Source organism: Fistularia commersonii, chromosome 13 (genome assembly GCF_037954325.1).
Source record: "Fistularia commersonii isolate RoL2024-O1a breed Wild chromosome 13, RoL_Fcom_v1.0, whole genome shotgun sequence".
Taxonomy (NCBI): Eukaryota; Metazoa; Chordata; class Actinopteri; order Syngnathiformes; family Fistulariidae; genus Fistularia; species Fistularia commersonii.
In genome coordinates, this window is record NC_141296.1 from 3,867,570 (window position 1) to 3,889,532 (window position 21,963).

General features: G+C 39.7%; 1 protein-coding gene across 1 annotated transcript; it reads right to left on the bottom strand.

Moving 5' to 3' along the window:
* Positions 1-1,189: 1,189 nt before the first annotated feature.
* On the bottom strand, positions 1,190-20,311 carry LOC147227641 (protein diaphanous homolog 1-like). Its single transcript, XM_086157869.1, has 10 exons — positions 20,217-20,311; positions 19,970-20,064; positions 19,482-19,583; positions 18,925-19,164; positions 18,408-18,537; positions 18,118-18,242; positions 17,849-18,013; positions 17,090-17,222; positions 12,929-13,018; positions 1,190-4,372 (listed from the first exon to the last, which is right to left on the bottom strand). Exons 1-10 carry the CDS (start codon positions 20,275-20,277, stop codon positions 4,185-4,187), a joined length of 1,329 nt encoding a protein of 442 aa, XP_086013995.1. The 5' UTR covers positions 20,278-20,311; the 3' UTR covers positions 1,190-4,184.
* Positions 20,312-21,963: the final 1,652 nt, after the last annotated feature.

Genomic DNA, 21,963 nt, shown 5'->3' on the forward strand with positions numbered 1-21,963 from the left:
CCATACAGAATTTAACGCGGTCTGTGATACGAAAGACCGTTGATGCCGCCACTTCTTCGAAAAGACTCCAGTTGGTGACATCGCAGCACTCCTGCGACACCTCCTCTGTGAGTTTGGACCAGACCTTCACCATCTATGCACAGGTGGTGTCCAAGTGTACCAGTTTATGGTCCGGATTGCCCAGAGTTGTATGCATCCCTCACACTGGCATACAGGAGGTCCAGGGTTTTAATCCCTCTCGACATGCAGTCTACATATCTGGTGAAAGCGGGGAGGACGGGAGTGAGAGGGACATGGTTGAAGTGGACCAGGATGAGAGCGCTGGGGCGGGGGCTCGGCTACCACCAGGATGGTGTGTGAAAACACACGCGTTCACGCTGATGTGACTTGGATTTACTATTGACAAAGACGGCAAGCCCTCCTCGTCTCTTCTTGCCGACCAGCGTGAGTCGGCGTGAAGCCGGGGCAGATCGATGGCGCTGTCCGGTGGTTTCACCAGGTCCGCGTGAAGCTCAGCAGCTACATTCCCTGTAAGGCGCTCCTCTGGGATGCACGCAGCGGGGAGTTCGGCTACTTTCTTGAGTTGGAGAAGCTCCTCCCGAGTGCATGTGATCAATTATATTGAGACAGCATGATATTTCGGAGTCTCAGACAAGAGAGGCCACAACTAGTCAATCACAACAGGGAGGAGATCAAGGAACGGTTTGAATACTTGTGTTACCGTTGCTGTTTGGAGGAGGTGATTTAAGTAACAGGGCCAGAGATGAAAGTCAAAAACACCTAGAAAAACACACCTATTATTCATTTAACTACTCAAAGAAGTGACGAAAGAATATGAATGATGGAAGCCGTGGTAACAAGTAAACACTGTGAAAAACATTTAAAAGTTCCAAGCGAGGGATCATGTTTAAACATTGGATGTCAGGTTGGAAAATGTCTCTGGAAACCCTCTGGAGCCACAGCGAAAATCTGCAGTGTATCAGAGAAAGTTACTCATTCCACTATTTATACATTCTTCTGCTGCCTTTGGCAATGAAATTATCTGGTATTTTTTTTCAGAAACGTGTGTTTAGATGGGAGGGAGTGAGGAGACTGAAGAATGTGCTTCAGAAGAATTAGTTGAAAACACGTGAGGAAAGTGACAGTTTTCCCTTTTAAGTTAAGATCACACAAACATTTATCCAAAGAATTAAATTATTTAAGACATTTAATAGTTCTGTGTAACAAACATATTGTGCATTATTCAGTTTACATAGAGCAGTCTCTGGAAAAAAAAAAGAAAAACAAAAAAATTGTATCTTGAATGATTCATGTTAGAACATGTCAACCGTAAAAATGAAGATAGAAAATGAACTCTTACAAAAAAAAAAAAAAATTAAATCATCAAAAGGAATGATTCATCGAGGAATATGTCACACAGTCCAGTGATGCTTCGCTATGTTCGTTTTAACCGCCTTCCCCCCGTTCGTAAAAACCGTTGTCTGAAAATCCTCCAAATTCTAGGGCGAGACCTGACAGACACCAACAAACAGGCATGTTCTTCATTACAGATACAGTAGATTTGTGCTTAAACCGAGTTACAAGAATCTGCGTCCTAGTTACTTTGCTGACTAACGTGTGTTATTACATGAAGCTGTGGTGGCTAAAACATAGCCCGCCGCCCTCGAACATACCTTGAAAGATGCCCAGTGTTTAGTGCCACTTCCTCTTCACATAAACATTCAAACATGTCGCATAGAAGTTGCTGTAAGGTCAGAATATGAGACGTATTCTCCCCTGAGGTTGGCGTGATTTCAGGGCCGGAGGAAACACTACAGCGTTGTTTGCATAGGAATACATTTTGCAGCTTTAAGATTTCTGATTCGCCCTTACGTTACACACAGCGTCATGGCAACACATATACCGATGGCTGCTGAATACAAAAAGTTAGCAACACAAGACATTCAGCAACTACTGTTGCAATTCAGTGGGATAAAGTGGGGAGGGGGGGGGGGGGGGGGGGGACACCCACATATACAACTGAACAAACACAAATAGTTGTCTCAGCAGTTTTGGGCAGTTTTCCAGTGTCGAATATCCTCAGCAAAAAGACCACAAAGCTGTTTATGGAGCCTAACATTCATGACAGCGTTGTAATTATAGATGGTAACACACAAACCTACATAGTGCACTAACAAATACACAAAGAAACTAGACTGCGGACACAAAAACTAAATATAGATGACTTACACCAGACACGTTCTCATACTGGAAAACACAGACGATGTAAGCTGCTGTTTGAAATGGGTGTTTCCTTGCAAACCTTGCCTGAGCAAAGGTTTTTTTTTTTGTTTTTTTTTTGTTTTTTTTTTTAGGCTCAAGGCTTTTCCACCCCTCTAACACATGAATGCCCGGAGAAAGGTTCAGGAATGTTTGACGACGTGATAAACAGGTTCATTTCTTAAAGCTATTTCTAACATTTGTGGCGACATATGAAAATTTTAAAAATGCTTGCACACCTGTGACCTGTGTCTTTTAACCGCAAGAAAGGAAATGAATAAAATATACACATATGTGATGACTGAAACCTGTGACTTCGGACAAATTAGATACTCAAAATGTCCACAGCATATGTCTTGCAGTTGGCACTTATTGCAAAATGACATGAACATGATTAACATTTCCAAAACAGTAATATGCAATATTTCAAACAGTGACAAAGCTATGTGTTTTATACAATGTAATGGTGCCGTGAAAACAGGAAAGTTGTCGAGGCATAAAGAATGGAGAGGACACAGTATGAAGGATCATGCACACACATACACAAACAAACATCTTTGGAACAGAAGCCCTTTGTGAAATGATAAGTAAATCAAGATATGCAGAATCAAACAATATCCATCAACAAATATGTGCTCAACATCAAGAAAAGAAATTATGGTTTGGCAAAGATCCATGGACAAAAGTTGGACATCCAGGCTATCTTCTGTCCTTCAAACAGCAAAGTTTGTGATATCCTAAATGACAGACCTGTTCAAAGGTTAATTTTCAGCTTGAGGCTTATTTCCGCTTGGAATAATGAATTGAGCCAATATTTTTGAGTCACCATGAGAAACTCAGAGCAATAGTACCAAGCCGATCCCATTGAAATTTACACAGCTGATAATCTCAGATTGCAGATATAGTGTCTGACACCATCAGAGATCGTGTGTGTGTGTGTGTGTGTGTGTAAATAAAGTTTTACTTTGACCTCGTGGGAAGGGTCACTGTATATCTGTCCAGTGGTTTTCGTTAACAATCGAAAAAGCCTGGTGATATCTAAAGACACCCTGATACTTTCCGAAAGTGTGCCAAAAAAAGACAAAACATGCAGCATCATGGTTTGACAGACTCCCTCTGGGGGCCAGAGACATGCAGAGTCTGGCAAATTAAAGGCCTCTAAAAAAAAACTACCAGAATGGAAAAACAACTGCTGCAGCATGGAGATGCACTTGGCTAACAGTTAGCTGCATCTGAACAAAAAGCCAGACGGGAAAAGGAACGGCGTATAACATCTTCTTTATGTTAGAATTGGTCATTGATTTGCTGATGATGAATTACAACAAAAGTTATTCAGGGAGATACTGCAGATGTTTATTCTGTCGAATATCCACAGCTGGGTGTAAATTCTTGAGAAAATGCAGCCTGTGAATTTTAATATGTGCGGACTGTTACTTTGCAGATGTGTTTACAAAATGTATTTGCTTTTATATGCGTGTGTGCGTATTTTGCTATAGTGATGAGTCAGATATCCTGATGGGAATAAACAATCTAAAAATGTGAAAACCAAAACAACAAACGTCTTAGTGTCCTCACGATGTGTGTAGACATTAAGAACAATCTCAGATGATGAGCAGCAAAACAAACTTTAAGCGTACGCTCATGCTCGATACCCCCCACTCCACCGCAACTACGAGTAAGCGTTTGTGCTCAATACTGGACTGCCTTCGCTCATTTTTAACCATTCCAACCTTAGTACAAGTGGAAAAAACAAAAAAGCCCTTGGTTGAAAAAAATATTGGAAGACAAATCTGGGCACACGTGGCTGATAATGAACTAACACGTTGGCTCTGACCTCAGATTGGTATCAGTCCCTGCAAATAAAAGCCTGCTCTGTTTTGGATACTACTCACTCTATGCAAAAACACATTTTTGCCAAGGTTAGCCTAATTAGCACGAGAGGCGGCCCCCTCTAGTATCTCCTCCAATGATGCTGGCCCCTCCAGCTTAGGCTCCGCCTTTTCCTCCGTTTTGGCCTTGCCAATGGTCACTTTGCTTGATGAAGGCGAGTCCCCCTGCATGAGCTCTTTAGTCAGGATGTTGGTCACTGCATGACCAGCTCGTCGGTGGTTGGCTGAGGAGGAGAAGTCAAATCGCAGCGCATTAGATGAGCAAAGAGGCAACGTTCGTGACATTTTCATATCCACGTCGGTATGTCAGCGCAAACCATGAAGAGACATAAACATGCTAGTTGGTATTAAGGACAAAACAGCCAAGATACACTGCATTGCAATTTGCAAAGTAACAAACACATTTATTGACATGGGGTTTTGGATGATCAAAATACAAACTTGGTGGTCGATGTGTATGTGTATTATAAAAACACACTTTATGTAAACGTTTGCATTGTGATGAAAGTAAAGATGAGATGAGAATGAGATGAGAACAACTTTATTTATCCTGAAGGAAATTGTTGTGCCAGAGTTTCAAGCAAAAACATAACAGTAATAGATAATAGTAGGAAGGAGGTAGAATAAGAAATACAATAAAATATAAATTGTCAAGGTTAAGGCTATCGAGTGTTTTAAGGTCTTAAGTACAAAGATTTGAAGATTCCCCGCGGCTGAGGGAAGAGGAATTAAAAAGTCTGATAGCCTAAGAAACATCTAGAAGAAGAAAACAGTGTATCCTCACTTTTCGCGGGAGTTATATTCCAAGTGAATTTCCACAAAGTAGAGACGTGATCATTTTGAATGTATTTACAGATATATCGACCCTTTACGAACCTCCAACAAGCTGTTATCAACCCACTATCACCTGGATTACGTTTACCACACTCTTATACAGTATAATAAACACTTTTGGATAATTGTAATGTACAATAAACATTACAATTAATTCATTTTGTCACGTCATCGCCCGTTTGACCGAAGCTTGAGGTCGCTGTCTTCCTAATGTTAGCTTTGTCTTCCTTAATGTAAAAAACTGTAGGTTCATTAAGGCTGTAAGGTGGCCAACTTCAGCAAAACGTCTGCCTTTCTTTAACATTTCGAGAAATTTTATCTTTTCAGCAACAGTCGGCATCTTCCCGCTAAAGACATTTTCACAAACTAAACAGCGCAAAGTTGATAGCATTCTTCTTAGGCTATATATGGCAATTTCATCACGAAAAGAAATTCAAACGTAGTAGCGAGGGCGCGAAAGCCGAACCGTGTAAGTAACAAGGGTCCACTGTAGATGGGATTGACGACATGATTAGTATGTATGGAAGAAAAGAAATGACAGAGATGGCAGGGTGCTTTCTGCTTGGGGAGGAAGGAGGAGACAAGGTTGAATGAAACAGACAGATGGAGGAGGATGACGAGGCTGGAGGGAATGAAATCATAAGACAGAAATATGCAGTAAGACATTCCACAGATAGCAGAGTGAGGTGAGAGAGGCAAAAGGACAGGGATACAGTTTGTTTTTAAATAACGCTGATTCTTCATTTTTTTCCAATATATTTAGTTCTCTGTTAAAACACACAAAAACAGGGCCGCTTTTATCTCTTTCCATGCCTTTTGCACTCCTCTGTGGGAGGACAGCGTTGCAATTTGAGCCATTTTGAATTATATAGGTCAGTGGGAGGTTAGGTTTTCTGTTTAGTTTATGGTGGGAACTCAGGATTTCTCAGAGACACAGCAATATTAGGATGATAGAAATGAACGGAAGCATGCAGAACAACCATGGGAGGACAAACAGTCCTTCAACCATGCCAGGACAAAAAAAACAAACAAAAAAAACAAGAACAGACCCAAACTCACACAAAAAATAAACAACAACACAGTTACCAAACAGGTCTCCAGAACAAGCTGTGACAAAGAAATAATTGATTCTGCAAAGAAAGAGGAGAAGGAGCAGTGTGATATTTTGCTACTCAACTTGGCCGGACAATTCAGGACAACTTCGCACCCTTTTTCCCTTCTTGAACACCAATTAAATAAAGTTTTCTATTTCTAGCATACATTAATGTATATCCAGAGCTTCTAATACACTCAGAAACACAAGAAATTAAGCAAAAGGTCCTAGAGAAAATATTGGACTGTGTGGGTTTTTAAAGTATAGGTGCTCAGTGCTAAGTTTAAAGTATCGAGTATAGTTGGAAATATTCAAGTCTTGATTTTTTTTTTTTATTAACTAGTATATATACAGAAATAGCCCTGGTAGCAAAACTAAGGATAAGAGTTGAACGGCTTTTCAAAACTTCACATCACCTGAGGATGAAGGAGGGGTTGCGGGCGGTTTCATAGCCATAAAGTGCTAAAGAGCATTTTGAATTCTAAAAAATGCATATTACAATAATATATTGATCCTGGAATTCATCACAGTTTGCTATGTTCATGAGTGTAGTTGTGTCTCTTTCATGCTGGACATGGCTCAAATTCTTTTAGTCCGTGGCACCATGGTATCAATACCAGTCTCACTACAATGTACTGGCATAATACTAAATCATTGAATTCAATATCCTTGGATTTTTACAATGAATTACAAGTTTTTCATTTCTGGTTTGTAACTTGTGCATTATGGAACAAGTGACTACGGATATTTTGAATTATTTACAATTTTTGTAATTCATTTAAACAGAAAACTTGTGTTTGTTGTTCAAAAAGACCCTTTCCTTGGTGGCAGATACACCAAAAAACAGTCAGACAATTAAAAATGGATGATGCTCTTTTGATTAAATTGATATAAATCTTGGAACGGAAACGAAATGTTGCAAAACTTAAAAGTGTCAGTGTCATGCTTTTTACGACTTGACAGTGGTGACGAGTGTGACGCTCCTGCTTGTGTAGGATTGCCACAATCTTGCAGTTGGCAAACCCTGTGCACAGTTTATACATTTCCTCTTAAATCACGATTCACCTTCTTTATTTTATTGTGGGGTCAAAACAGCATCATCCCCATGTTGCTATTCTATCAGGCCTCAACAATCTTCTGAATGTAAATCTCTTCTTCTATTAACATCTGATAACTATAAAACCTGCCGAAGAATCTATCAGAACTCAGACTTTATCCCAATATTAAATATGGCCTGAAATAACTTTCAAGACTCCTTAGGCATTATAACTCTTCAGTATCTGAATCTTCTTTTCTAAAGTTGTTTCCTGTAAGAGTTTGTTCATTATTATGTGACTGCTTTTCCACAAATTTCTCACTTCCTTGTGGTGTCTCTGTTTGCTTGATAAAATTTGTTCTCAGTTGCTAATGAAACAGCATTATCTTTTTTTAAAGTCACCCCTCTGTGGCTTATTTTGGGAGGTTGACACATACAGTAGTTCAGAACAATATACTAAAAATAAGTCAAGAGAGAATGGACAGTTTTGTGTTGATGGGAACAGCATATGCAGCCATGTGATATTTCAAGAGAAATAAGGGAAAGCAAACTATCATCTTGTAAAAGCTTGGTATGAAGGGGAAAAAAAACAAACAAAAAAAAACCAACTACATGCTTTAATGTTACAAGCCAGATGGTGGCTTAAGCATTCAAATATGACGGATCCATCTGATTATAATACAAAAGTTGAATTTACTGATCGCAAGAGCTTTTGCGATATAAAAGTAGATTGTAAAATGCCCCCCGTGGATCTGGAGTAACGTTACAGAACAGCTTCACTCAGATATTACACTTTATCTCTGGTCTAGTCCCTTAATACGTGGCAGCTTAGACATAGGAAATACTCGGCATCCACACTCTAGCTGTGATGTTGGCAAAATGATCCATGCACTTGGCCTGATGCCTGATTGCACAGCAGTAGGAAATAAGATGCTGAGAGGCATCAAAGAGTTGTTTCCTGGTGGATGTGATGTTAAATGAATGTGTTTGCATTCTGAGGTAGGATCGTTGGCACCAAGATCAAGTAAAAATATCATCTGTAACACATTACATTGCAGTATGCACACTGACCTCCTATTGAGAAAGAGAGAATGCATTACTGCATGCTATAAATAGTTTTGTTTTGGTGATGGGTGAATACAGAAACAGGAAAAAAGAGTAAGGAGATTAATTGTGTGGAGCAGCTTGAGATTAGGATGTAACCTAACACCCAGCTGCTTTGATGCAGAAAATTCCATCTCTCAGGTTATGGGTATCCTTGACGTTAACAAACCAAAAAATTACACCACTATTCCAGATGAAGAATGTAGTGCTGATCATTTTTTTCAATATTATATTATTCCTACAAAATGTGAAGCAAAGTTAAAGCCACATGAAAACAAGGAAAGCGCGCCAGGACTGGATTGATGGTGTATTTGGAGATCCAAGGAGATCTCAATGAGTATTTTTTTTTCAGTTTAGCGGGGACTCCTATCGCCCTCCACAGGCCACTTTGCATAACACACTACTGCTCAGCAACAGAGGACCCTGGGAAGGACCAACATCACCGAGCACTGCTATTGGTTAGTCCCTGTGGGTTAGCGCTCGTGCGCAGGCATACATTTAATGGTCATCTGGTGTATGTGTATTTGCTGTGCTAAATCATCTCAATGACCAAGTCTGCTTCAGTAGGGGGTTGATTGATGCCAGCTCGCCATTGATCCCAGTTGTTCTTTGTGTGTTTGTGTGTGTGTTTGAACATCTGTGAAAACTAAGATCTTTGCAAAGGACTATTTCCTTTCAGTGTGAGCAGACTGTCTGCAGAGCCAGCGTGTGCCTCTATTGTTGCCATCCTCTTTATCTGTGTTGCTCTCCTGGGATTGGTGCTTTGTGTACTAGTTATTGCAGTGATTGGTTGTTCTGACAAGGGTCATGACCCGGCAGATGGGTCTGTAGTCAGAGTTCTACATACCTCTGGTCATAATTTTTGATACCATACAGATACATTGGCAAGGAGCATAACAATGGCTAACTTTCTTGGTGTTTAGCTAAAAACACATGAATAGACCTTGAAGTGACAATCTGAATAAACCGTGTCTGCGATAGTGTTTGAAATGGTATGCGAGGTCATTGGTCCTCTGGAACATGATGTGTCTGATAGGGTGTCTGTATAGGCATGCAAGCATCTGGTGTTTGTGTTTTGTGTGTATCACTGTGCAGTGGGGGGATTGGACTAAAGGCAGACAGAAAAAGAGGCCGCAGGCTGTCTGGCGCTTTTATACAACTTGTAAAACCATCCACACAGTGAGCTGAGGTGCAGGTCAAAGGTGAGGGGGTATATAACCCCTTCAGACTCGTGGCTTTTCTGTTAGTCATACCGCTGAGGCACAATGAGCGTGACAATGCTCTCAGAATGAGCATGATAGCATACTCAAATTATCGTAACTTGAAGCTGTTAATGTTAGTTGTTGGCGACACAATAGTGTATAAAAACACTGCGGCAGGTGTAAAAAGCAGGGAATTTAGAAAAATATAAAACACAATCTGCTATGAAAATATAACTTTTTGTAATTTACCTTACAAAAACTTCAGGACCATCTGCTCAAAATGTAGGCTTATAGCTCTTGTCAGACATAGAGTGCAACACATTTCTTATTCTACTTATTCCATCTGCATTTAAACGGCAAGTGTATGAAAATGATCTTTGAGAGTCATTTTAACTTTTTATTTGCAATTATTACTGACACTTTTCAATTGAGAGAAAAAAAAAAAAATGTCCGCAAAGCCATTACAAGGTGTTTATGATCAGTTCTGTGAAAGTGGAGTTTAAGAAGACTATCGTGGGTTTGCTAAATTTTAATGAGATTATTCAACTTTTCGCTGTTATTCACCATAAATACAAGGTACCACATTTGCCAATGCTCCATTAATTTTCATATTTCTTCTTAGAAATTACACAAAAGCTTGAGCGTGGCTCCAAAGCATTACCTACTTACTTCAGTGTGATAATATTGCAAGTCATGAGTGATGAAATAGCGTTAATAAATGTTGTTTAACTGATCAAGCCTCAGATGTCCGGCTCTGAAAACTGTACCCATAATGAGATCTAATGTCATCATCCTGCAACAATGTCAACTGGTGTAAAATAAAATCACATTCAAAATCTTAGTTCCTGTACATTTTACTAACCCTAACTATCTGCAATTTTTTTTACATCAATGGTCAAGACTGGACTGCTGATTGTCCCATCCATTGACATGGCAAGTTTTGAGTAGAACTGTACAAAACACGAGTAACCCTAGATCCTCATGTTTTTTTTTTTTTTCAATCTTACAGCTTTGTTAGTATTTTAAAACAAAATTTGGACCAGTTGAATATACCGAAAGCTGTAACACGTATGTCTATGAGATCTCGATAGAGAAGCAGTTGAACACAGTTTGTTTGGAGTGATAGGCTACATGGTGATCAAATCTGAATTCTTTAGATCCATTTATCTGACAAAATTACATCTCAGTTGTGAGATGGGCCTTTGCGGTAATATCCATCTTCTATCTTGGTACAAACCCTTGAAAGAACAAATTAATAGTAATGATAAAGTTCCTGCGGCACATGGTAATATATCCACTGAAACAATTAGTTCTGCCTTCTCAGATCATTGTATCAAAGTATTTATATTTCACTTACTTTTTTTCCTGCACAAAGCAGCCAAAAAATGAGTTAACAAGCCAATAAATCTAGGAAAAGTCTTTTTTTTTTTTTTAAAAACTGATGCTTAGTGAAAAGAAAATCTCCATGTTCAGTCAAAGCACCTTCAATCTAAGTTGCAATTATGTTTTGACATTTCAGAATGTTAAATGCGAGGTCTGCTTACCGGCCGGATGATAATTTGATATTTTGCAAAATTAATACATGAGGGCGAGCAGAAAATCTGAAGGGATACACTAAAATGTACACGACTGGCATTAAACATTTAACTAACTGAGCTAACAGATAGTTAAATGTAAGTAAGATAAAGTGATATACTGTTCTTAGACAGTATTCCTTAGATTTACTTGAGCCAAACAGCTTAAAGCTACATTACTTGCTACCAACAAAATGTTTGCATGGTAACCTAAGTTCAATGAAAAGCTGGGCAATGTCAAATCTCAGATTTTGACAACTTTTATTCTTATAATAGTCTGTCATGCATTAAATGTAATTTTTATCTGTGGTACCTGTAGAGTGAAAAACATGAAAAATGGTGAAGCCTAACTGCCTCGCTGAGATTCATTGAGAAATCCCATCCAGAAAGGCTTAGCGTCACACAAAACCTAGGGTTTGACTTGAGAAATGGAAAACATCAAACTTGAGTTTGGGTATGTGATATTGCCCCCTTGAGGTATTGAAACCACTGAACATGGCAGGCACATCCGCCCTCACACACCCGCCAACCCCCCCGCCCCTCCACACACACACACACATAAAGATCAAAGTGTGAAGACGGGGTGAAAGATCTATGCACAAATGGGATGCATAGAGGTATATTTTTGTACTCCCCCCTGTCATAGCTATGTGAACACATGGAAACATACTCTGGTCCCACTCCCTCTCTCACACATGCATGTTCAGGTATTTCCTGTTACGAGTGTTAGGATTGCCAAAGAGTATTATGGGTGACTGAGTCAACCCTCAACAGGGCCCCATCACATTGCTCCTTTCCAGCTCCCTCTTTTCTCTCCGACACCCCCTTCTCCTTTGTCTCGGTTAGGCAGTTTACTGGTGATGAGCCTTGGGATTTTCTGGTTTACTATGTCATTTAAACGACCTCCGAGGGCAACAGAAAATCGTATCGAGTTTATCTATTTTACAACAAAAGACCAAATACAGTCAAAACCTTTAAAGATGAAGTGTAAAAGAAATCAGAAAAGACAGAAGTAGTACAAAGCGAAAAGAATGCAGTTTACTCTTTCCATTCTTGAGCACAACTTCACATCTGGATTTTATTGAGGAAGGGATAGGGTTGCAAAGCCATTCCGAGCAGCCTCTCCCCTCTTTTGTGTGAATATTCATCCACAGAAGACTGCAAGCACACCCACTCACCACCCACTAATCAAACCACCCACAAGGACGCACATGCACACAATCCCAACTTTTCCACTTGTTTGATGTCATTTATGTAATCCTGAGAATCCCGCTGCCACTCACTTTAACTTTTACTTGCATGGGTTTATCCCCACATATTATCAAGAAGGTTTGTTCCCTGTTAACGGAACATTAAACTGAGAATGTTGCTCTTAGATCCGAAAAAAAGGTTGTAACAAGGTGACAAATACTTTCTAAGCTCACAGATTTAGCAACTATTTGGCACTCCCAATTCTTCTCAAATTATAAAAGAAAAGACAACATAGTTATTATTATGACACAATCATTTACATGTGTGGTAAATTAGAGACTGCCTTGACATGTATATCCTATTTAAAATATATTATTTTTCTGTGGCTACTCAAATGACTGTCCGGCCATTTCTTGCTTTTTAGATGTCACATTTTCATCCAGCATCTGTTCTCCATTCCTGTTACCCACTTATTTTCCTGTTATACAACACCTTCTCTCTTTAGTATCTTACTGCCTACAGCATCGCTCCGCTTTTGTCGTGAAAACCATTAGTGTCTTGCTTTTGATATTGCCATCAAGGCAACCACAACCTACATTCTCTGAGCTGCAGCAGATGGAATAGAGATGGGGAACTGAAATACATGGTCTTGTGTTTGGCAGAAAAAAAAAATGGACAGAAGACATTATACCTTGGGTCATGTTTTAGTCATATGTAAAAGGTGAAAAAGGACTTTGCATGTTTACCTGCTGGCCGAGGTCCTCTCTTTCGCCTGAAAGCAGCGCCAGACTGCAGTGCCTCCAAGAGGCCATCCATGATACCAGTTTCATCACCCTCTGTAAACACAAGAGCAAAACATCAGTAGTGGAATCGATAAATAACAATTGTGAGGTCATATTTACGCTTTGAGTCACGTTCGATGACAAAGATTTTCAAAAGCATGGAACTTCAATTATTACAACTCTTGTGTTCAGCCATTTTTCTTTCAAAAAATTAACCCTAGCCCTAACCCAAAGCAAACAAAAACAAAAACAAAGCTGAGGATTGATTTTTTTAGGGGATTTTCAGACACTACCTATGTCAATCTTATTACCTAACACACATGGGCGGGAGGGATGTTCTGCTGGTAGGTTTGCTAACACTAACCCAGATAGGCATTGACCTAGTTCAAGTGTTGTTCCTGCCTGGAGCACCACAACACATTTTCAGGATGGTACGCTTGAATAATAATACAAACGGGCTTATTGTAAAGGCAGGGAAATGATTAATGCCTCAAGATACTTCTGACGTATCGACAACTTACTCAATTGCTTAGCAAATGTTGTTCAGAATTCTAAAGTTCAATTTGTTGCAGTTGGCATGGATATTCCTATGGTTGAAAAAGAGGTTTGAGGTTGTTGTCACCTCAGACAAGAAACTAAAGGGGGATACTGGTTGAGAATACGCTGTGCGTAAGTATGAGCAGCGTTGTGATTGTTTTCGAATTGCGCTCAGTGGCACAGCTCAGCACTCGAACAGATGGTTTTAATTATTTGTATTTAGAACGAGAGGCAGTCAGGATGGGGGTTAAAGGTTTACGCCCCCCTCCCGCTACTTCCACCCCCCACGCACACACCGTTTAAGCCACTAAGCCATGCACCAGATGGCACATAGTCTCGCCTGTCACATCAGAGAAAGTCACACGCCACAATATGTTTAAAACTTATATCCATACACCCCTGACAGGGTTTGAGACTGTACAGATTCCTAAAAACGGTTCGCCATATTTTTGTCCTTCAGTAGGCGCGCACAGTAAATGCGCACACGTGGCGCATTTCCACTCACTAATCACATGGTTGGCTCTGACCACTAGTGCAAGCCGTAAGTACTGGAGGCATTAGTTCTAAACAATGAGGAGTCTGCGTAAATAGAGTCCTCATTGTTTACTCTGTGAATTCCCAATTAAATTTAGAAAGTCCTGGAGTCAGTCTAGTGTACAACATTTTACAACCAGCTTTCTTCTCCGTGTACTGTGACTGAAAGTGGCCTTGGGCTAAAGTACTTGAAAATAGTCTCTTTCATCGGCTGGAAAATATTTCTTTGGGGAGTTAGTGATAAAAAATACAGGACATGTTATTGTCAGATCCTCGTTGATAATCATGTTTTCTTGTTCATTCATGTAGTATTTCTGTGAGACAGACTTTTGAGTAAAATTGCTATTGACGGCGGTGGCTTCTATCAGAAAACAACAGGAGAACGGTGAACGGGTGAAATCAAAGATTTAAACATGACCTACAGTGCAGGTTACAGAGAGCAACATAGTCTCCCTAATAGCATTAAACAATTACATGCATGCTCTCCCCCGCTCTCACACACATTTACTCACGCACACACACGGGCTTGAGTTTCGGTGGAGCTGTATCTTGTGTGGAGTAATAGCACCCCTTGTGGAGTTTCAAAAAATAGCAGGTCAAAATAAATAAATAAGTCACACAGCCAGTAATGCACTACAGCTGTATGCATTACACACAGAAGTAGAGCAGGAGAGGATTGGCGGAATATGACATTTTTCTCAGTCATTACTATAATCATCATCATCTTTTCCCTTCAGGGGTCACCACAGTGAATCAACCTTTTCTATTTAACCCTATTCTCTGTGTCCTCCTTTCTCACAGCAACTAACTTCATAACCTCTCTCACTACATCCATAAATCTTGAATTTGGTCTTTCCTCTAAACTTCCAGCCTGGTTGCTCCAATTCCAGCATCTATCCACTAACATATTGACTGTTAAGTCATTACTACTAAGATCTTCTGTGTTCAACCAGTTCAGACATGAACCAACCTTAGGGGGAGATTACCATCATCTATCTTACACCCTCACAATTTGCCTCAATTTATTAACCTCCTTTAAGAGACAAAAACACAGTCTAATCCCAATGAGAGCATCTGCTGCCCTAGATCCACTTTACTCCCCTCCCCCACACTACTCACTCGCTCACTTGCTCTCTCAGTGGTGTGTGAGCACTCCTACCGGTGATTTCTAGGTTGCAATTGTCTTGGTGTAACTCAGTAATGAACACGCCCTGTGCTCTACGCAGAAGAACTGAGCCTTAAACCATCTTTTATGGACAGTAGTGGCGCCTAGTGGTAGAAATGCAAAACTTTCATTTTCCGAGATATGACGATTCGTTCCTTAAAGGGGTAGTGAACAAGATTTAAAACATGCAACAAAATTCCAATGATGGCACCTCAATACAGAGCCACCTGAGTGAACCAAAGCCTGCGTAAAAGTCATCATACCATCAGCTTGGCAAATTGCTCACTTTTTATCAAACCTGCTGGCTAAAAGGGGGAATTTGTTGTTTACAGTTACCAATATTACAAGTGCCAAATTACATTTTGCTGCTGAATCTTTTGCCTACTCCCTGGTATGACAGAGCCTCAGACAGTACACAATCATTAACCTCCTAGGGTTTAATGAACTACCTGGAGTATCATATTTACATTGTGACAAAGTTGTCTGGTAAATGAGTCTTTGTGAGTACACAGGAGGCAGATGGAAGAAAGGGACAAAAGGATGATAGTTTCAAAGAATCCCAGTTGAAAACAAGTATCGTGTTGTTTTTCCTTTCAGTTTGAGGGTTATTATCCAACAGACAACAAAGATTGGGGTGGTACACAGTGGATTTTGTAAATGCTTGTAATATAAACATGGTTTTGAATGACCCTGCTTTACAAGGGATTTCATATGTGCCACCTGTATGTAAATGATCTATATCCTAGCTATTCACACACAAAGGTATCATCATTGCACTATTTTATTACCATAGTGCACTCATTTTGGATCAAAACATAAAAAAATTAAAAATGATTCTATGTGAAATCTTCAACTTTATAGTTTTAACACAGAGGCAACTTATTCTAAGTGGCAAATCAGTGCTTCCTGTGTCTTTCAACTGCCTTTAAATGAGTGAAACACACTGGGGGAGGGACAGGAAAAAAAGGAGAGTGTGTGATGGAACAAAAGCAATACGGAGCAGACGGCTGGAATATAGAGCAGAAAGAGCAGGGACGGGGAAGCTTTCCAAAAAGCAAGCGGTACATTTGAGTGTGCAAACAGATCTCGCACACGCATGCACACAATCACGCACGCACACGCACTAAAAAAGAAACATTCCCATCAATAAAGTAATGTTAATGTTAATGTTAATTAATGTTAAAGCATAAATTCATGCAGAATGCACAGCAGCTGTAACACATTTGACGGTGGAACGGTGGAGTCTCGAGAGAGCTCTTGTGGAGCCGGAGACAGGAGGAATGCACAGAAACTAGGTCAGTCTGAGAGAAAGATGAAATGTGCCTGTGCATTTTAGTGCTGGCAAAGCGGAATTCAAGTGCAAACCTCATTTCCCCAGATGAGTGTGAGAACATGTTTGCTTGGACTTCTGGCATTTTTCAGTATCAAACCATCTTGTGTAAAAATGAATAAATGAATGAATAAAGATTTATGCTCCCTTTCATTTATCTTGCTTGAAAGCATATCTCTTGTTCACCAGAAGCGAGGGCATGCGGTTTATTGTGTATATCCTCTTCGCTCTCTCTTTCCGAAGAACTTCTTTGTTACTTACATGCCTCTAAACACAAGTCATCAAAATTAGATTAACTCTGGTCTATAAATGGAAACAGGTTTTTTTTTTTTCTCTCATTCACTCAGGCGGGCGCGCACACACGCACATACACACACACAAAGACAGACAGACACACACACAGACAGACACACACACACACAGACACACACACAAAATCTATTCTACTGTGGACTCTGACTGCCCCCAACTGGAATCTACAGGAAATACAAAATCAAAAATGTGGCCTTCTCCCTTTCAACAACATGAAGATAAAGTAAATATGATCGAAACTTCGGACCTGCGTTGATATCAAGGAGCTGGTTCCTCTTGAGTTTCTCCTCCTTCTCCTTTTCTGCCTTTTCCCTGGCCAATTTTGCCCTCTTCATCTTTTCCTCGGCCTCCTTCCTCTTCTGATTCTCCTTCACTGCTTGCTGATGGGAAGAAGAAGACATTATCTGTGAGATGCCTGTGAATGTAAAATATAGCATTTTTAAAGGAATGCGGTAAACCGTATGATTAGCATTAAAGTGAATCTTAAAAGACAAGATGACATTAGTATGACATTTTGATGTTTGCTTGTGTATGTAACTAAAACGGAGTTTGACAAAAACTGGTAAAGCAAGTTACCCCAGCATGAGTACTTGCAAAAAAATAAGATTCAGTTGATGTGCATACTGAAAATGTAAGGGTCACTTTAATTTGATCTGATGTCATTCAATGCTGCTCCGCTGTGGCCTTTACTTGTCCTTCAGGTTAAACAATTGTCTTTCATTTCTACCTTATTTCTTCACAGTTTTGAAGCCTTGTTGTAAGCCTGTGTGGTAGGAAATTAGTAATAGGGAAGACATGAAAAGTCAAATCCATCAGCTCCCTTATGAAATAAAGTGATTCAGTTCATTTCGTATTCTGACAGTAGAAGTATGAGTCAGGGACTTGAAAATGGGAGAGAAGGACCCTTTCCTGTGAAAACACAAGTGTTGGTCGACAAAGAAACTATAATGGACCCACCCCACTCTCTGGATCCAAGAAAGTACACCAGAACTCAAGAGACACATACCTGGAACATGTTTTTGAAGGTGTTAAGATCTCCAAAGAATTCCTCTACTGAGATTTTTTTGTGGTTGAAAACAAAGTACTCTCCCAGATCCACATATTGCTTTTCCATATTTTTGTGCATCAGATCCAACTTCTCATGTTGCTCCTTGGCACTTCCAACAAAATCGTAAAGACATTGAGTTAAGGAACTTTGTACTTGCATGTTTGAGATTTTAGTTCAACTTCATTTTAATTTCTGAAACTTCAACTTGAAGAATTGTATTAGGATATGGACATCTTTTCCACAAACAGGTCTTTCTCATTTTGTGGAGGGGGGAAAGTTTCTAGGTCTTTTTCCAGGTTGCTTATCTGGCGACCCATCAGTTCCAGGTTCTTCTGAAGTGTCTCTGCAGAAACTGTATTAGCAGAAAGAAAAAAATAAAAACCAATAATAGAGACTATATAACACAAACCTCTCACGACAACAGTTCTTTTTTGCTATCATAAACAAACACAAAAGGCTGTGACTATATTGGTAAATTAATAGTTATGTAAAGGTGCCAATTAAATGCACAAGGTACCTCTGCTGGCCTTTTCCACATGGATAAGTTCATCTGGAAAGCTCATGACATCCGCATGCCGCTCCTGGCACAAATCCACAATAAAGTGAAGCAGCGTTTGCTTCAGATCTGCAGTTTTTGTGTCCCGCAGCTGATGGAAGAAAAATTTGTTTTAAAAGAATACGATGAAATGGTGATCAGTCACAATCTATTGTGTGTTTTTATGCGCCCTGAGTAAGACTACAATCCAGTTTGAAAAAGAATGGTCAGTTAAGGTGAAGGATTTGCAAAAAGCATTTAGTGCTGAATTGTTTGGCTTTCACTGTTTTCCCAAATTAAAAATGCATGTTTACATTATGTTAAATATTTGACGCATATTGAAAAAGTATGGATTGCAAGATTGACTTTTTTTGTCCTTTTTTTTTTTTTTTTAAATCAAACTTCAAATGTTAACCATGTCAAAGTGTAAGAAATATCAAGTTCCATCAGGTAGTATATAGTGGTTTTATGTATACCGTGGAATGAAAATGTATCGTACCTTGCATAGGTAGGATATGGAGAAGCCAAAAGCCTTGCCATTGCGAGAACCAGCATTCATATAGTTTCCAACAAGGAGGATGATCTGTAGCAGGTCGGAGAAGGACTGGCTTTTTCTGACCTCCTCACACGCTGCTGTCACAGAAACTACATCAGGCTTAATGTTGTTCAACTGCTCATCAAACTGCAGCTTGAAAAGAATGGCCGTCAACCGTAGCTTCAGTCGCTTTACACTGGACATCTGGAAAAACATAAGGTAGAAACATTTTGAAGCAATATTTTAGTGTTTGATGCGCATCGGATCATGCCGGATGTTATTTGTGAATTAGGATGTTTGCAAAAAGAGAATTCCATTCATTATACTTATCTTCAGTTAAAGAATGTGGTCTGTGTTTACCAGGATGAGCCTATTCCCTGTCTAATGTATGAACAATGGTATGACTCATTGCTCACGTGGACTTTCCTGCTACGTGTACAGCTAGCCGGGGGATTTTAATAAAGTAAATACATAGAAAAGTACTACTTTTATGTTATTCATTAGTGTTTGTGTCGCTTTACCACAACTCCGAACTGCTCCGCCTCAGCCAGGTCATCATATTCATCCTTCATTTCTCCCAGGATACGCAGTTGCTCTGGATCTGGCAGTTGTTTGACAAGGTTCTACATGGCCAGAAGAACGAAACATACAAATACAACAGAGGGTTGATATACCTATGTTTTTATCATGTGTACACGGTGCTAAATCCCTAAATACTAAGCGCGGCTAAGTATTTCCAAAAATACACATTGTAAGATAATTTGGCACAAAGTCATTGTATGGCTTAACCAACGGTATGTGTATGTAAAGCTGACGAGTAACAATATTAATATTCTATTTATACTCATATTTAACAGTTAAATACAAATAAAAGTAATGTATGATGAAAACTGTGAAGAAATATCCAAAAGTACTGCATTATGTCAAAAGAGAAGCCATGTGTCTCTGTGATATCGTACCTTCAAAATACGGATTTATAAAACCTTAAGGGAAATTTCAGACTACCCACCTGAACCATGGACTCAGTGAGGATCTTCTCGTTAACCTCTAAGATGGCATTCTTGATCTCTTCATAAGGGATACGGAAAGATCCCAGGAAAATAGCTGAATGAACAAAGACACAAGTTTTAGTCTACATTTAATTCTTCAAAAACGGCCAAACCTTAACTAAACATGCTTATATTTATGAAGGGGTTTACCATGCAAAAACACAATTTCTTTTATTGCAAAGCTACTTGATATCTTCATGTACTTACAAAGGTTCTGTGAGGACTTTGAGTCCAGAACTTTCAGCTCTTTCACCTTCTTTTTCTGCATGAGCTTCTTTTCATCTCCACCATCCTGCTCTTTTTTGGCTGACAAGGAAGATAAAGAAGGGGAAGAGAGAAGAATATTGACTTCCTGGGAACAACAGCTTGGTGGGTACGTACATTAAATAATAATGATAAAAATGGAAAGCTAAATACAAATAGCAGTAAAAGAGATACATAGAAAAAAAGGAGAAATGTGGCGATAACCACACAGTCAACTCAGTTTCAAGTTATGTGTTGTTTTCATGTGGATGTGTTTTCTCATGATAAAAAGAGTCATCGTTAATGTCATTTATGAAATTAATGTTGCTGTGTATCAGTTGTAAATAATGTGCATGGTATATATTGATTAGACTGATTGAATGTTCCCCCACGGCCTTTCCCTATAAGACTGCAATTTACAGAGGAATAAAAATCTAATCTCATTTGAAACAGGCCTAAATGGCAGCACTGTCCACATTCTTTCAAGACAGCATTTACACAGGGTCACAGATATAAACATGATGGTACAACAAATCGTCTATCTGGCCGTCCATTCATATGACGAGTAAAAGGGTTGCTTTGTTTCCGAAGAGGCCAATGATCTGGAGATCTGTTAATGAGGCCGGGCCTCTGAATGAGTTCATCATTTCTCCATTGTGAGCAGAAATACACACCTCTCAATAAGTTCAATTGTTTCAACTATATGGGCTTGAGCTTTGAACTTAAACTTCATTACCAGTCCAACTTCCTGTTTTTAACTGAAAACCCCTTCTGTGTGTGTTCTCAGCATCAAGAGCTACAGGAATAAATAATATATTTGTGTGTCCGACACAGTAGGAATACCCCTGCTGAGAGCAGGAAACCAAGGCAGGAAGTCAACCCAGCACACAATCATGCAGACAGGCACACACGCACACGCACACACACAAACACACACACACACACAAAGAGGGAACTCCACCAGGTCATCTGAAGGGATAGTAACAAAATTGCTTTTAAAAAATGAGGGTCTTAACTGGGTAAAATAACATGTAGAGAAGCTCTTATACCGTAATGCACCTGGTCAACATGTAAAGGTCTTACATCTTCATGATTAAAATAACACAAACAGCACAATGAGAATAATATGTATGATCCAATCATAGGATCTTGAAAAGTAACATCCAGTTAGTCTGGGATTTGACCTTTGTGTCATATCCTTACATCAGTGTGTGCTTCTGTTTGAGACTGATGCAGGACTGCTGCGGGAGCATGTGTACATCCATGCGATATTAAACCCCAGTACGAGCTGCGTCCCAGCCAATGAGATCGGTCTTGGAAGTGCTGACATCATGGCTGATTCATAAAATGGGGTCTGGTGTACAGATTGTAAAATGGCTGCTCTGTGATTTCCACATGCACAGCAAAAACATTTCATTTATGGGCTGATGGCACCCCAAGTGGTGGCTACGGAGAATGTGACACGATGCACTTAGTCATTGTGGGGAGGACAGTGAGTGGCGGAGCATGCGTGTGACTTGGCAAAAACAAAAACATGTGGAGTGAAAAAAAAAATCCACAAATTTAAATAACCCCGGGCTGTTTTTTTTCCTTAAACCTAAGAAAATGGTAGCAGCTTTTGTGAAAGCATACTATTATAACCCAAGACCCACAGCCACAGCCACGCACGCACACACACACACACACACACACACACACACACACACACACA